This window comes from Myotis brandtii, unplaced genomic scaffold (genome assembly GCF_000412655.1).
Source record: "Myotis brandtii unplaced genomic scaffold, ASM41265v1 scaffold140, whole genome shotgun sequence".
Classification (NCBI taxonomy): Eukaryota; Metazoa; Chordata; class Mammalia; order Chiroptera; family Vespertilionidae; genus Myotis; species Myotis brandtii.
In genome coordinates this window covers 2,648,415-2,664,822 of record NW_005355000.1, presented here as the reverse complement: position 1 = coordinate 2,664,822, position 16,408 = coordinate 2,648,415, and the positions used below count along the sequence as shown (strand labels likewise).

The 16,408-nt window shown below is 46.1% G+C and overlaps 1 protein-coding gene across 1 annotated transcript in view; it reads left to right on the top strand.

Moving 5' to 3' along the window:
- The window catches only part of SUCLG2 (succinate-CoA ligase, GDP-forming, beta subunit), a gene marked incomplete at its 5' end in the record, with an annotated part of 108,376 nt that overhangs the window by 78,739 nt on the left and 13,229 nt on the right, over positions 1–16,408 (top strand). The window contains one exon of the mRNA XM_014535237.1: positions 13,889–14,009. Within this exon, the coding sequence (XP_014390723.1) occupies positions 13,889–14,009 (121 nt within the window). The remainder of the gene's footprint in view (positions 1–13,888; positions 14,010–16,408) is intronic.

Sequence of the window (16,408 nt, the reverse complement as noted above, 5' to 3'; positions counted from 1 at the left end):
CCTAAATGCCCTGACCGAGATTGAACCCCCAACCTTGTGGTCTACAGGAAGATGCTCCCACTGACTGAACCACCCAGCCGGAGCCGTTTAGTATATTGTAATGTGGCAAATGAGTGTAGTCTTTAAACATTCAGTCAGTAAATAGTAAAATTATATTCATGTTTATTTGATGATCTGCCACATATTGCATTGTTGAATGTATCCAATTGAAAGAACTCAGTTTCATCATATTTTCAATCAAACCCTTACTGGACTCTAGTCTTGATGACCAAGGAGGCAATCGAACCTCTAATTATTTTAGAAATGGTACCTGGGTTTTATTTAAAGCAGCAGTTCTCAACCTGCGGGTCGCAACCCCTTTGGGGATCGAACGACCATCGGAAAACACATATATAATTACATATTGTTTTGGTGATTAATCACTATGCTTTAATTATGTTCAATTTGTAACAATGAAAATGCATCCTGCATATCACTTTCACAGGGGTCGCCTAAGACCATCGGAAAACACATATATAATTACATATTGTTTTTGTGGTTAATCACTATGCTTTAATTATGTTCAATTTGTAACAATGAAAATACATCCTGCATATCAGATATTTACATTATGATTCATAACAGTAGCAAAATTACAGTTATGAAGTAGCAACGAAAATAATTTTATGGTTGGGGGTCACCACAATATGAGGAACTGTATCAAAGGGTCGCAGCATTAGGAAGGTTGAGAACCACTGATTTAAAGGGTGGTTCGCCTCAGCGTTCCTGTCATCTGAAGACTTGATTGATGGGGACTGGAGGACCCGCCTCCAGGGGCTCCCTGCCTGGCCCTTCAGTTCCTTTAGATGCTGGGCTTCCCCGGGGTTGACAGGCAGTTGGCTTTCCTGAGTGAGCAAGCTGGGATCAAGTGGAAGAAATCCGGTGCCTTTACTACCCGTCTCAGAAGCCGCAAGTGGCCATGTCCATCATGTTCTGTTCACGCAAAGTGAATCACTAAGCTCAGCCCACACTCAAGGAGGAAAATTAAACGCTACCTAATGTCGAGGGGCGGAGCATGTGTGGACATATTAAAACCCACGGAAGATATTAGTAACCTTCAGGGGAGGATTGGCTCTTCGCGTGGGATTCCTATGTGTGGGAAAGATGTCTCCGGCTGTGCCCAGGACTTGAGCCAAGCCACTCTGTGGGTGACTGAAGGCGCTGTGAAGGAGGGTAGGGCAGGCAGTAGGGCTCAGTTGCTCCTGTGTGACCTTGGTATGACCTTGATAAAGCCCCTTGCCGCTGTGCTGTGTGCCGTCGTAAAGGGGAAGCCTGGCTTTCCTGTGGCTGAGAGGTGAGTCAGCAGCTAGGAGGCACTAGAGAAGTGCTGGCATCAGAGCGGTGGGCACGGGGCTGGCATTGGCATGGTCGTCGTGGCCGCCCGCAGGCTCCTGCTCCTCATCCCCCTCTTTTTTAGCCAAGGATTCCTGCTTGCATCTCCTCTTCAGACTGGCTTAATTTTTATCTCCCTTCACAGCCTTCCTCAAACATCCCTTCATTCACACACACACAACTGTTTTTTTTTCCAACAAAATATCGCACAGCATGCAGGCCTGTGACATTCTCTGGGAGGGGCCACAGCAGAGCAGTGTTCCCTGGAGCACCCCCCTGGCCCTGAGGCCCGGCCACCAGGCAGCTGCAGTGGGAGGACCGGTGAGGCTCTCAAATGCGTTGCCACCAATCAGCTCGGGGTTTTTCAGAATCCAGATTTCTGGCTTTTGAAAAATGAAGAGGTCTGGGCACACGAGGCTCACATCCCCATGGCAACCACAGGAAGGATTGTGTGGCTGCAGTCTCTTTAGAAGAGGCACACCTCCCCCAGCGTGTCAGCGCCTTTTCTGCTGTGTCTGTCCAGCCCCTGGGCTCATCTACTCACTCACCTGCCTGGCTCTCGGTGGCACTGGGTTTGCCAGCCGTGTCCCGGTGAACGGCCAGCACCGTGCAGCCTGGACAGTGTGTTCTCCCTCACACCAGCATTCAGGGGTGTGGGGGAGGTGGTGATGCCTCACTTACACTTACGTAGGAAGCGCTGTCCCTTCACAGCACCAGGCGCCTATAAGGACCGCCTTTGGAACCACAGCAGGAAGCTGGGCTGTGCCTGTCTTCACACCCGGCGGGCAGAGATCACAGGCCGCCCAGCTAGCTGCTAAGGACTTCGGAGTGTAGCTTAGGGACAAGTGTGACAGGGAACTCTACGGACCACGCTCCGTGGCAGGAACAGGCATATTATGGGAAGGGGCATCCTAGTCGGGGCAGAGTCCTGAGCCACTCAGAAGACTGTCCCATGGTTTCAGGAGTGAGAACTTGGACATGGTACTTAAAAGAAACAGAAACTAAAAGGGGGCACTTCAGAGCATTGATAAATAGGTGCCTGCCCGTCCAAGGTGCTTCCGCTGTGGTAGGCCATGGACAGGGATGAAAGGGATTTACGTGCCTTTCAGACCCTCCCAGCACAGAGGGAATGTGTATTCATGAAAGAAACCCGCGTGGAGGGGCATATGTGAGATGGTGAGGACGGTCTCTGCCAAGAAACGTTGGTCCAGATGTTTCAGAGAATAAGGGGCAGGTACAGGTGTGGGGATGAGAAAGGAGCTGACCAGTAACGCCGGTGCGAGTCTGAATCGCGTGGGTTCGAACAGTACGTGTGCGTGCCTGGCTGTACCAGGGGCGCTCACTGCCCGGAAAACTCACATGTATCTCATGTAATTGCAGAGCTTCTGTTTCCTTGCCTACATTTCTCCTTGGTTTTAAGCCATCTTGCACAGATTCCCTTGAGTTTGCTTTATTGTTTACTGTTAACAGCTGAATGGCACCGTTTATTTGCTTGATAAACAGAATAACGTGACTTGAGAAAATTGGGAGGCCACTACTTGCAATGAGTTCATCGGAGTTTCATGGAAGTTAAACGTCACTTTTTTATGCAAAAATGCAGGCCCACACCTTCACTTACTAACCATCTTTTCAGGTTTGTGTTCCCCCTGTAGACGGAGGCGGCCACGTGGGGTGCGGCGTATTGGGCGGACCTGTCATTATGCGGTGAATAGGACCGCCGGTCCCGCTGGGCGGTCCTCCCTGGCTTCCCTGGCAGCTGGTGGAGCTGGGGAGGCCGCTGGCGCTGAGCCGCGTTCCCTTGGCGAGCTCTCCTTTGTCATTTATAATGGGCAGAGCGGAGACAATAAAGCATTTGGCTTGTTTTCCTTTCTCTGCCTTTACTTTAGGTAGAGATCCAGGCAGTTAATGAGCAATAATTTCATATACTTAGGTGTGAGCCATCTCTCCCCAGAAAACAGAAAAAGGAATGTTTGACTCATTAAATGGCTTGATCTAAGGGTGTTCAGATTTTTTTGTTTTTACTTTTACTTTTATTGTTTAACTCATAGTCATGGACGTGTTGTAGAGAGGGGAAAACCAAAAAGAAAAAATTAACAACCTTATAGTTTTAGAAGGTTCAGCCTTCAATGAACAGATTTTTCCAAATTCACACTCGGCTGATCAAATGAGGATGTTGTTACCAGTCTCACCAGGAGAAGCTGACGCCCTCACTTACACCATCATTCAAGGTGTGTGGGGGAGATGGTGACTCCCTCACTTACACACCATCATTCATGGTGTGTGGAGGAGGGTTCATCTGCATATGGATTGATCCTGAGAGTGAGGCTAGAAGGTACAGAACCGGGAGGGAAAGTGCATGCATCTGGGGCTAGCAGCTTGGGCTCTCTCGTACCCCTAAACCCAAAGCTAGCAGAGAAGGTTACTGACCAGAATGAAAGTTTGTAATGAAGGCTTTCTTGAGACAATCAGAGACCTTTTATGGTGGGACCACCTTGCTGAGGGACCTGGAGGTGTACAAACACCAGACCCGCCTCTCCTCCTGCCGGGGCCACCCCAGGGCAGACAGGAGAGGAGCCCAGGGACGTTGCCCGAAGGTCAGCCTTCCAGGACCTGGAGGGCAGGTGGGAAGGCAGAGCCGACCTGAGAGGCACACAGCGCTCCACGGCATGGATAGGTCCCAGTACATCCTTTTGATTATCTGTCAAACATCCGCCTCAGGGGACAGAATCTTCTGGAATCTTCTGGCAACTCTACTGAGATCCACAAAAGGTCAACCCGGGGTGAGAGAGGGTGAGACCAATCAATGCTTTAGACTCTGAGGTGGCAAGAGTTTGGTTAAATTTCTCCCAGCCGGCTGCGGGGCCTGCTTTGCCAATGTAGTTTTTAATTTGCTCCAGACATGGTATCCTGACGTTTGCTGAACAGCTAAGTAAATAGATGAGACTCCACCCAGCAGGTAGGCAGCACTGGCAGCGGTCTCAGCACTGTCCAGCGAGATGTCTGTTAGTGGGAGTGACGTTTGAAGCTGCTAGTAGGTGTCAAATAAATGCTCCACCTACCTCCCCTGATCTAAACAGTACCGGGCAGCATTCCACCAGCTCTTTTAGCGGAGCCCTAATTCAAATTGATGCTGATGTTTGTAATTACAGATTTTTTCATGGGTAACATTTTGGAGGCTTTAAAAAAATTGTATGTTTTTCTTATTCACCTGGATTTAAAATGTTGATACTAAAGAACATTATCTCCAATGACAGTTTTGGAATTTAAAAGTTTGGGTGTCAGGTGGGGGTTGGAGGTTATTTCACTGGGGTGAACAAAGGGTAGGATGTTAAAGAATAAATGGGAACTTTGTTCTTACAAAGAAGTTTGGCAGTAAACTGACTTTCACAAATACCCCAGTGAGCTCTGTTATGAGAAGAAGCATCGATGTGTTTTTAAAATTATTTTACTTAAAACAATTTTAATATAAACTTTAGTGTATGCTAAATAGCTTATAACTTATTGAGATCTTAACTGGAAGCTTAAAATTTTATTTTTCCCAGTCTGATATGGATTTTTGTCAACCCTTTGTTTTTCCAGAAAACGAAATGATCAAATAGGTTTATTGGAACAGATGTATGAAGCATCCCAGAATCGTTCTGTGCCACTTTCATCTTACATTACACTTGTTATTTACAGAAACAGTGGGTTTTGCTATTAGCTAAATTTATCTTCATTTCTCTGTGGTGTGAAGTGTAAATCTGTGGTCCTAAGTTTTGGCTCTGTCTGCTTAGCTGATTTTTTTTTAATTGATGTCAGTCATGAGTAAAAGCAAAGAAATCACCCACAGAAGCATTTTTTTCTTTCCTGTAAGAACAGTTACTGTGTGGAGACTAGAATGTAGCAACAATAGACAGATAGACACCCTGTTTATAGATTAATAAATGGGTCCTTCACCCAGTTGCCAATCTGATGGGAGTTCTCTATATTAACGCTCCAGCTAATGATGATGGAGTGTACATATTCACATCCATCAGGATGCCAGTCTGAAATGATTGGACACATGCTGCTCAGAAAGAATGTCAATAAATATTCTTAATCTGCAGCCCTGTAGCTCCCATTGCAAATGAAATATAGATACTGCATCATGAGCAATGAGCAGCCTGCCTGGGCGCAATGCTCTGCCTGCTGGGGAGGCAGTTTTGTAACCCAGATATTTGTTAGCAGTCATAAGAATAGCTCATTTATTAAGTGAGTGTTGTATGCCTTTTTAAAATCTTTTGATGCTTCCTGGTGAAAGGGTATAACGCTCCTGGCAGCTTTTGCAGGAACTATTAAACACGAGGCCCCAGAGTGCCGCATTCGCGCCAGGAGTCTGAAATTCCTGCAGTGGCCCTGGTTCCCAGTTCGGAAGGATGTGGGAAATGTCTCTGTAAAAGATAAAACAAGCCTGTGTGGTTCCCTCAAATCTCCATCTTCTTTGACCTTTTTAACTCCCATCATGGTTGCTGGCAGCTGGGGAAGCGTTTGCAACCCGAGTCTGGCGGAGGCGCTCCTGGTTCTTGGCTGTGAAAGCCTGCCCTTTGCAGGGACTTATACAGATGATCAAATAGTGAAATGATTGGCATGTTTGGGCAGAAGGACCTACCGCTCTGTGCCACCCAACCACCCAGGACGCCAGCTCCTGAACACCTTTCTTGCCAGCTCTCTGGAATCAAGCTTTGAGCCCTTTGACTCTTGCAGAAAATGAGGTGTTATAAGTTAGAACACAGATAGGCTGTGTAGCTCGTATAAGCTAGAATTCATGCAATTTGACCAGCCGACTTTTTCATAAAGCATTCCATAGGCCTTCTGCTTCATAGGAATTTTACAAAGCTTTGACTTAAGGAAAAAGGCACTCTCTTGGGAGGAAGTATGGCTTTATCATTTATATGCTGCAGTATCCGTAGTATTTTTAACTTGTTAACATAAACCAGTGTGCTCAATGGAAGGTGCCCTGGTCCTATCAGGTACTGGGACTCAGTCTTCAAATATTTTGGTTTGCATATACTAATGCATACATATAAAAGAGATTGGAGTGATCATGCTGGAGGGAGTTGGGTTTACTCACTGTTTAGCAAAATATATGTTATGTAACTCCAAAATGAGGGCGCAAAGATGATGCACTTGATGTGGCTCTTCCCTCGCTGTCCTGGCAGGCATTGTGAATAGGTCCCACGGAACCGGGACACGGATCATTGTCCTCAACACAGCACTCCCAACAGCCACTCAGTTCCCATGCCTCCAGGGCCACTGCATCACCTGATGGCTAAAATCTGTATCAGCAATGATGTCTGAAATGGCAGTTCTCTATGAGAATTTTACTTATCTTAATTAGAAATAATAACAGTGGCAAAGGGGGTAAATTCCAGCGTGTCAAAAAGGGGGGAGGGGGCTGACAAGTCTGCAGAGAGGGGTCTGGTAGGGACAACTGTCCCAGTTCAGGGCAGCCTCTAGGTTTTGAAGGCCAGGATCACTCATACGATCATCACCACTCCTTAGTCCCATCTAAGTAGGTATTGCAAACCATGAGCTCTGGTCAGCTCTTTTATCAGTAAACAGGAAACCCTGGGTTGTGAAGGACCAAAATTCACCTTCCACAAAACTATAAAAGATATCTTATTTCTGATCCATTTTAAATGGACAGTGAGATTGGAAAGCAAGAAATACCTGTGCATCAACAGAGCACTCAGGAGTGTGCCCCTGAAGCTTGGAAACAAGACCACAATAGAGCTGGGACTCTTGGTTAATCAGAAAGGCACTGGTTATAGAGAGACAGCCAGAGGGAGTAGAAAGAGCAGGACTTAGAAGTAGGACTGACTTTTCCAAATCCTGGCTCCATTGCTTGGTAGGTGTGTGCCCTTGAACATGTTATTTAAGGTCTTAGAGGCCCAGTTTACTTATCAGAGAAGGTTGAACTACATAATTCCCAGCCCAAGGAAAATTAACTCTAATAATTAAGCCTCCATCCCGTTTTGCTGATTTTAGTAAGGAAACGATTGCAGGATACGAGGGGGGGGGGCTGGTAGAATTCAGGAAGAAGGGAACAGGCAGTCAAGGACAATGAGACACATGGCCCTTGGGTCACCCTGCCTGTCCTCAGAGGTCAGTCCTGATGGAAATGTGGCTCTTCATCCCAATGTTCATTCATCGGGTGTCATTCCCTGCTATCAGTTTTGCAGTTAGAATGAAATGGTTGGGTTTTCTTGATTGGGTAATTAGAAATACCAAAATATTGTTTGGTACTAAGGGTGACGTTTGCGGTACTTCCTTTGGATTCTGAGGTCATCGGGCTTGAGTGTGAACTCATTAAAAGTTCTTTTTCCTTGGAAGAAAATAAAAGGGCAGAATGGGAGGTGTTTTTCAATAAATATTATTTTTCTCATGTTATTTGTAGCTAGTTGGGGGGTACACCCAAGGATCCTTGAATTCATACAAAAGAAAATAATTTCAAACTTCAAGAACAAACCAGTGGTGGACAGCAAGCTGGCGTAGCTTGCCCGGATTTCAGCAGAAGGCAAATCGGGTCCCAGCTGAAGCGATCTGTTGGCTCACGTGTGAGATTACAACGAAGCCCACGATTGAAGTCCTCCCTGCATCACGTCCTGATTGACTGAATCCATTTAGACTCCCCTCTGATGTAGCAGAGTATTTTTATTAAAGACAGGCAGACAAACACCAATTATCCAAGCTGCTTCTAATTTTCTTCATCATTTATTTTCTTTTGTTGGCTGCCAATAGATTAGAAGACATGATTAGAATTCAGCAGGGAAATAAAAACAACAACAAAAAGAAAAACAGTTGCACAAACACATATGGTTAAACAAGAACAACAACATTCAAAATTAAAATAAATTTAATTTTAAAAAGTCTTTACCTTGCCCGGCTGGGGTTGCTCAGTGGTTGAGCGTAGACCTATGAACCAGGAGGTTACAGCTGGATTTCCGGTCAGGGCACATGCTCAATGCAGGCTCGATCCCTTGTGTGGGGGACGTGCACGAGGCAGCCAATCAATGATTCTCTTTCATCATTGATGTTTCTATCTTCCTTCTCCCTTCCTCTCTGAAATCAATAAAAATACATTTTTTAAAACTTTGTACAGTCTTTATCTTGCCGAGTGGAAACACACTTGCTTGATTCTTATCAGCAGTGCCCACTGCAATCGGGTTCAGTTCCCATGCTGAACTGGAATAAGCAGAGGCAGACGCAGTAGTTTCATTTACTGCGCCTAATGCACATGCTGCAGCAGGTTTTAAATGCAGAACGGCACTTAAGCATTTGCAATAACTGTTGCAAAATGGCCGGCTTATTACCAGAGTCTTTTTGCTTTGTTCCCTTCAGCCAATGTCAGGGAGTGAAAGAGAATAAAGTGAAGGCTTGCTCTGGTCAGTGTGCTCAGTGGTTAGAGCGTCAGCCTGCTCACTGAAGGATTACAGATTCCATTCCCGGTGTAGGGCATGTGCCTCGGTTGCAGGCCTGATCTCCGGCCCCAGCCGGGGCCCATGCAGGAAGAAGTCAACCAGTCTATATGTCTCCCTCACATAGATGTCTCTCTCTCTCCTTCTCTTCTTCTCTCCCTCTCTTCCTCCCTCCCTTCCTCCCTGCCCTTCTCTATTAAAAAAAACATCAATGGGAAAAATATCCTCGGGTGAGGATTAACAACAACAGAAAAATAAAGACTTAAGTCATTTTATGAACTTGTTAAAGATACAGGTTTTTTTGTGTGTGAATTTTTCTGACTGGGGTTCCATCGTGTTCATCAGATACTCAAAATTATTATGTTTCCCAAAAAAGGTTTTAGTCATGATTTTTATTGCTTGGCTTGTTTATTTGGAGTTGAGAGGAGTTTGTTAAATACCAAAGGCTGTTGTTGCTTTTCTTCTTTTGAATCTCATCCTCTACTTTTAATCGTGGGCTGAAATCTGCGGCAGGAGCGCAAAGCCAAGCCCAGAGACATGAACACCTGCACCTGGGCTGCGGGCACCTGTGCAGCCGCCGCAGCTGCCGCCCAGCCGGCTCCGCAGGGGCCTCACTGGGTGACTTTCCTTTTGAGAAACAGGGAATAGCAGCCCTTGGGGTTCTGGCCCGAGAGTTTGGAGAAGCCTCTGTTCCCCAGGCACTTGGGGGCCTTCCCGTTTCTCTGGGCATTAAATAGACCCCCATGGACTTCTCCTTCACATTCTCTTTCTTGAATATTGCTGTTGCTGTCCTCATGGAGTAGCAATTAGTGCATATGCTAATGAATGGGCCCTGAGGCTCACATTGAAAATCTGACACGCTTTGTAGGTGCTAAATAATACTGTCACAATGCTTTCATTTTCAAACCCTCTTCATTCCATTCTCAGTTTCAGATTACAGATTACAGTAAGTAGTTAATTAGAGCAATGGGCCCAGAGTGAACCTTAGATCTGACTCCCATTAAAGTGCAGACTGCAGCCAAGTACTTTACAGGGGCGAGAAGGGTGAAGCAGGGCCCTCCCACCCAGGGTGATGCCTCTGGGTGCCGGGGTGCCCATGCCTCCGGAGCACCTGTGCCTGTGGCTCCTCATGTAAAACTGCTAACTGCTCTGTTGGTTTCACGCAAACTCTTCTCCTTCTCTCTCCCCTTCTCGCTGCTTCCCTCTCTCTCCCTCTCTCTCCCTCCTCCCCTCCTGCCTCTCTTTCTCCCACACACAGTACTTTTCTTTCTTGCTCTCACTCTCTCTTTCCTACCACTGCTGTGCATGCTGGCATTGTAGTCTCCTTATATTCTCCTCTCTGTCCCTCCCTCCCTCTCCTGTCACTCTTCCCAACTCCAAGGGAGGCTACTTTCAAGACGAGCCTTCACCCAGCTCTGGAAAGAGAAGGAATCAGCAAAAAGATCCAAGGCCCTGGCTGCCCAGCCGCTCCGCCCGGCCTGCGGTGACAGCCCTGCCTTCCTCCTGGCTGCTCTGCACCGAGTGCCTGGCCTCTCCCCCCTGGTGTCCTGGAGCCTCGCCTCCTCGGGAAGCCTCTCTGGGCGCAGCAGCTGCAGCTCTGACCACCCTGGCCTTAGTGAGTGAGACGCCTATACAGTGGGAATAATAGCGCGTAGTCCATCAGGTTGTTGACAGGACTAAAGGAGATAATACACGTGAAATGCTTAGTGCATGCCTGTAAGATACTGAATATATATACTGTATATGCAGTTACTTCTTTTACTTTAAATCCCCATCCTCTTGTCCTCCTCCCCTTTGGCAACCAGCAGTTGGTTCTCTATCTATGGGTCTGTTTCTACTTTGTTTTGTTTATTCATTCGTTTGTTGTTTTTCAAGATTCCACATTTAAGTGAAATTATATGATGTTTTTTTCTGTCGACTTACTTCACTCGGCGTGATACCCTCAGAGCCGGACGGGCGCTGCTGGCTTCCAGGTCTGGCTCTAGGCTGGTCTCTGCAGGCCTTGAGGACAGCGGTGACGCCTCACTCACCTCCTCCGCAGGCACGTCCCTTTGTGCCTGGTCAGGGGGGTGGCCAGTCAGTGTCTGCTGACATGAAATCCGTCCCCCCGAGGCCGCCCATAGTAGGTGTGGCGCTGTGGCAGGGACGTGCCAGCTGGGGGTGCGAGCCTGCGTGCCCGTGGAGAGGAGCCGAAGGCGACCGCACAGCAGTGTTGCCTTTGGGGGATGGGGTGCCGGGGGAGAGGGCAATACACTGCGTTGGAAAACAACAGGCCCCACTTCTCAGCAAGTCTAACCAAGCCAGTTACGCCTGCTGTTGGCAAAGAGGGCTTTTCCTTGGGCAGCACCAGTGCAGGCGGTGTCCGATGCAGAGTATGTTTTCAGGGTCAGGTGCTCAGTAAACACAGAGATGCTGCAGGTAAAGAGACGCATGGACCTGGCCCGCCGGAGGCAGCAGGTCCACAGCCACATTGTCACGCCTTCCAGGACACACCACCGAGCAGACGGGTCACAGGGCCCGGGCCTCTGGTCACCCCGCCCACTCCTGTCTGTGTCGAGGAATTCACGGACGTTTGTGCTGTGATGCGAGCACTCCGTGGAGAGCTCATACTGTTTGACACGGATTAACAGGAGGTCACTCAAGTTCTGGGCCAGGACGGCTTCACTGAATGGGCAGAGGCGTGCGGTGCCCATGCGAGTTCGGCTGGAAGGCCTGGCTCCCTGCTCACCGTGCCTGGTTCCAATTCTCTCTCGGACCCTGGAGTCAGCATTGCTCTGAGTGTTTTTCTTTCATTGTTCTGACAAGTTCCTCTCCATCCCACAGCTGTTTGGAAACTGCTCTCTGCTGAGCCTCGAGCCTCGAGCCTCAGTGCTACCAGCCTTTAAACGCTGCTATTAGGGAGCAAGCTCCTGAACCGGTCAGCCTGCTGCGAGTGTAACGGGAGTCGCCGGGATCTGTAATTGGGTTGGGAAATACTGCTCACTTATTTTAGTCTTAAGTCATTACCTTCTTATTGAACGTCAATAACTTTGCTTTTCTTTTATATTCACATTCAACATAGCTGCAGTTTACTGAAAGGTTTTTTAACTCTTACTTGCTGTCTAGGCAGCCTGCCCACTTACATCATTACTTGTTGAAATAAATGCATGTATAGTGTAGCCACTATGGAAAACAGTATGCAGACTCTTCAAAAAATAAAAAATAGGACTGCCATACGACTCAGTAATCCCACTTCTGGGTATTTATCCAAAGAAAACAAAAAACACTGATTCAAAAAGATACACGCACAGCTAAGTTGACTGCAGCAGCACTTACAATAGCCAAGATATGGAAGCAACCCAAGTGTCTCTCAGTACATGAGTGGATGAAGATGTGGTGCGTACACACAGTGAACTCTTACTCAGATAAGAGGAATGAAAGGAATGAAAGCTTGCATCTGCAACAACCTGGGTGGACTAGAGGACATTATGCTGAGTGAAGTAAGTCGACAGAAACAAAATATCATGTAATTTCACTTAAATGTGGAATCTTGAAAACAACAACAAACGAATAAACAAAGCAAAGTAGAAACAGACCCATAGAGGACAAACTGCTGGTTGCCAAAGGGGAGGAGGCCAGGAGGATGGGGATTTAAAGTAAAAGAAGTAACTGCATATACATACACATATTCAGTAAGTGCTTTACAGGCATGTATTGAGCACTTCACATGCATTATCTCATTTAGTCCTTGCAACAACCTGAAGGGCTAGGCACTATTCTTCTCATTGTAAAGGTGAAGAAACCGTATTCAAGACAAGGCATGTACCTTGCCCAAGGTGCGTGCCGGCCCGGCTCTCACAGCTGGCATTAGGGAGAATAGGGGGCTATCTAGAGAAGTGATGTGGAACTTCGCCACTGCTACTTGGTAGCTTTGTGACCTTGGGCACATCCTGTGAATTCTCTGAATGGCTCTGTCAGCTCCAGAGGGCTCCCCCTCCCTTTACTTTCTGAATAGTTTTCTGGCAGGGATCAAAATAAAAAATGAGGGTTCGTTTAACGGCACTTTCTAAAACAGCGAAGTGCTGAACAAACGCGAGGCACTCCTTTCTCGTGTGCTTTGTGTAGCCAGTTTAGCATATTGAACAACGGGACTGGCACTGGCATGCTGCACTCGTATATGCTTTGCAATTAGTGTAGCCTAATTTAATTGTGATTCCATTGTTGGAATTTTGATGCCTCCCGCTTGATGAATGGCCATTTTTCTGGGGGTGTTATCAGTTAATCTAGGTAATGAATTCTCTTCATTATCTTGTTTTTCATGTTAATTATACGGGATTTTCTTATGCCTATTTATCAAGTCAGGACAAGTACAATTTTCTTTTTGCCCACACGCCTTTGAATCTGGAATATGCAGAAACAGGTGAACATGATTGGTTTAAATTTACATTTCTGATAAGTTCCAGTCAGTGGCTTGACTTTTCTTACATCCTTATTTATGGTATAAGCTTGTATCTCTTCCTTTTGGGAGTCTATGTCCTGTTTATAAAAAATGTTGTTATCTTAGACAATTAAGCTATCTCTGACTTTTGAGAGAGTACCTCTAGCATATCAAAATGGTATTAAGTAAGCATGGAAAGCGTCTATCTTTGCATATTAATATGAAACAACAAATAATAACGTTCTAATGTTGAAATATTCCATGAAGCACCATGACAGGTAAAATTTAAGTGTAAACCATGGGAAGAAAAGACATTAGTGCATGAAATCTTAAATGACACTACTCTTAAAAGAACAGTTCCAGACAAGTGTCTAAGGAAAAGCAGAAGACTGTATATAATGAGTGAGTGGTGACTGAATTCATTTTGAGTTCAGAGAAGTGATTGATGGGCTAATATGAGCTAATATGATAATGTTATTATTGATATTTATTAATTTAGCATCAAATTTTAACTTTCATAATATTTTCTAGGCCTTTTATTTAATATTTACGTTCCGTGTTTTTTAAAAAGTCTTTTTTTATTTGTCTCTATTGTTTAGCCAGTTATTTGTGAGAATGTTGGCCGTCAGCATTTTGATGGGCACCTTTCTGCTTTTGACTTCAGGTTGAAGCCATCCTCGTCAATATTTTTGGTGGAATTGTCAACTGTGCCATCATTGCCAATGGGATCACCAAGGCCTGCCGGGAGCTGGAACTGAAGGTGCCTCTCGTGGTCCGGCTTGAAGGTGAGTTATGGGTGATCTCCACAGCCCATCACCCCTCTGCCAGGTCAGGTGACCACAGCCCATCACCCCTCTGCCAGGTCAGGTGACCACGGTCCATCACCCCTCTGCCAGGTCAGGTGACCACAGTCCATCACCCCTCTGCCCGGTCAGGTGAGCAGAGTGTTCTGCGCTTACAAACTTCCTGAGAGAACAGAAGGAAGCACGGAGTAAGTAAGATGAAATAAGTGCAGCATGGCAGTGATTCTGTGAGCATCTAATAGGCTCATGTAGATTGTAACTCTCCAAGAATGGCATATGTTAGGATTCTCCAAATTCTCCAAATGCATTTCAGAGTGGAGCCCTTTTATTATGAATCATTTTGTGAGATTAGTGTTTTGAAAGAAACAGTTTGAGATGCTGCTCCAAGAATTATTCATCAAGAGAAGGCAATGGCTGTGGTCTAGCACTCCTTATCTGCTGAAATTGTGAACCCAAAGAGCTCTGGCTTATTTGAGTTGTATATTTCATTATTATTGATTAATTCAACAATTTCCTAAGTGTAACTTTAAAAATATGTTTAAATAATTAAGTTTGTATTTTTAAATTAAATTAAATTTTTTTTCTTTCTTTTTTGTTAATCCTCACCCAAGGATATTTTTCCCATTGATTTTTTTAAGAGTGGAAGGGAGGGAGGGGGAAAGAGGGAAAGAAACATCAATGTGAGAGAAGCACATTGATTAGGTGACTCCCACACATGCCCTGAGCGGGGGCAGGGATAGAACCAGCAATCTAGTACTGGGAATCGAACCCGTGGCCCTTCTGTGTGCAGGCTGATGCTCTAACCATTTAGCACACCAGCCAGGGCTATATTATTTTTTATATTATTTCTTTAAAAAATATATTTTTTATTGATTTCAGAGAGGAAGAGAGAAGGAGGGAAAGATAGAAACATTAATGATGAGAGAGAATCATTGATCGGCTGCCTCCTGCACGACCCCTACTGGGGATGGAGCCTGCAACCAGGAATCCAGCTGTGACCTCCTTATTCATAGGTAGACAGTTGACACTCAACCACAAAGCCACACAGGCCGGGCTATATTATTTCTTTTATATATAAATATATGAAATATATATTTTATGAAAAATAAATTTGTGAAATTTTTCATAAGAATGGCAGCATTGTTTTACATTTTTGAAATCTCTTTAATATGTAGTTTAATATTTGCTTCATTTTATCTGTTGCAATATGTTGTTTTGGTTGAAGTAGATGAAGAAAACCTGGCCTCATATAGAGCTATTTATTTGGAAAAGGGAGGAGTTTTTAATAATCATTTTATATAATTTTGAATATTCTTTGGTGCTCCACTAAAGTCTATAAGCAATAGTTTCTTTATTAAAGATTTGTTTTATGTGCAATCTGAAATGATTTTAATGAACTTTTCATATTCTATCCTATTAAAGTCCGTTGGTCCGTCTTGCATATGAAGTGGATTTTATGCATGCATGGTTTGTAATATCATGCATTGATCATATGGAGCATTTTGGATTATGCAGATCTAAAGGTTGACACATTTCAACATACAGTATAAAAAAGTTCCACATTTGTTAATATCACAGCATCCTCGCCCTGGCCTGTGTGCTCAGTTGGTTGAGCACATGGTCCCATGTACCTAAAGGTCTCGGGTTGACTCCCGATTAGGACACGTGCCTGGGTTGCAGGTTGCCGGTAGGTGTGCAGGAAGCAACCCATTGATGTTTCTCTTTTACATCGATATTTCTCTCCCTCTCTCTCCTTCTCCCTTCCTCTCTCCCTGAAATCAGTAAAACGCCATTCTCATCAGAGAAGCTTGCAAGTTTTCCAGAATTCTAATTTCCACATAAATGTACAAAGCTTACCATCAGCCACAGAGCAGTCGGTTGTTTTCCTGGAGGTGGCAGACTCTCTCCCCCCATTTTCCATAACGTCTGCCAGAGCACAGTCTGAGCCAGCACAGTGCGTCCTGTTCCCCATGCCTGGGCCCCGGGGCAGGGGCCTCAGACTTCTGGCGCAGCCCAGCCACGCGCTGTCCTGCGGAGGTCCTACAGCTCTGGGTGCAGCTCATGTCTGTCCCACGGAGGCCCCGCAGCTCAGGGTCCAACTCATGTCTGTCCCACGGAGGCCCCGCAGCTCAGGGTCCAACTCATGTCTGTCCCACGGAGGCCCCGCAGCTCAGGGTGCAGCTCATGTCTGTCCCACGGAGGCCCCGCAGCTCAGGGTGCAGCTCATGTCTGTCCCACGGAGGCCCTGCAGCTCAGGGTCCAGCTCATGTGTGTCCCACGGGGACCCCGCAGTTCAGGGCGCAGCTCATGTCTGTCCCACGGAGGCCCCACAGCTCAGGGCTCAGCTCATGTCTCTCCCACGGAGGCCCTGCAGTTCAGGG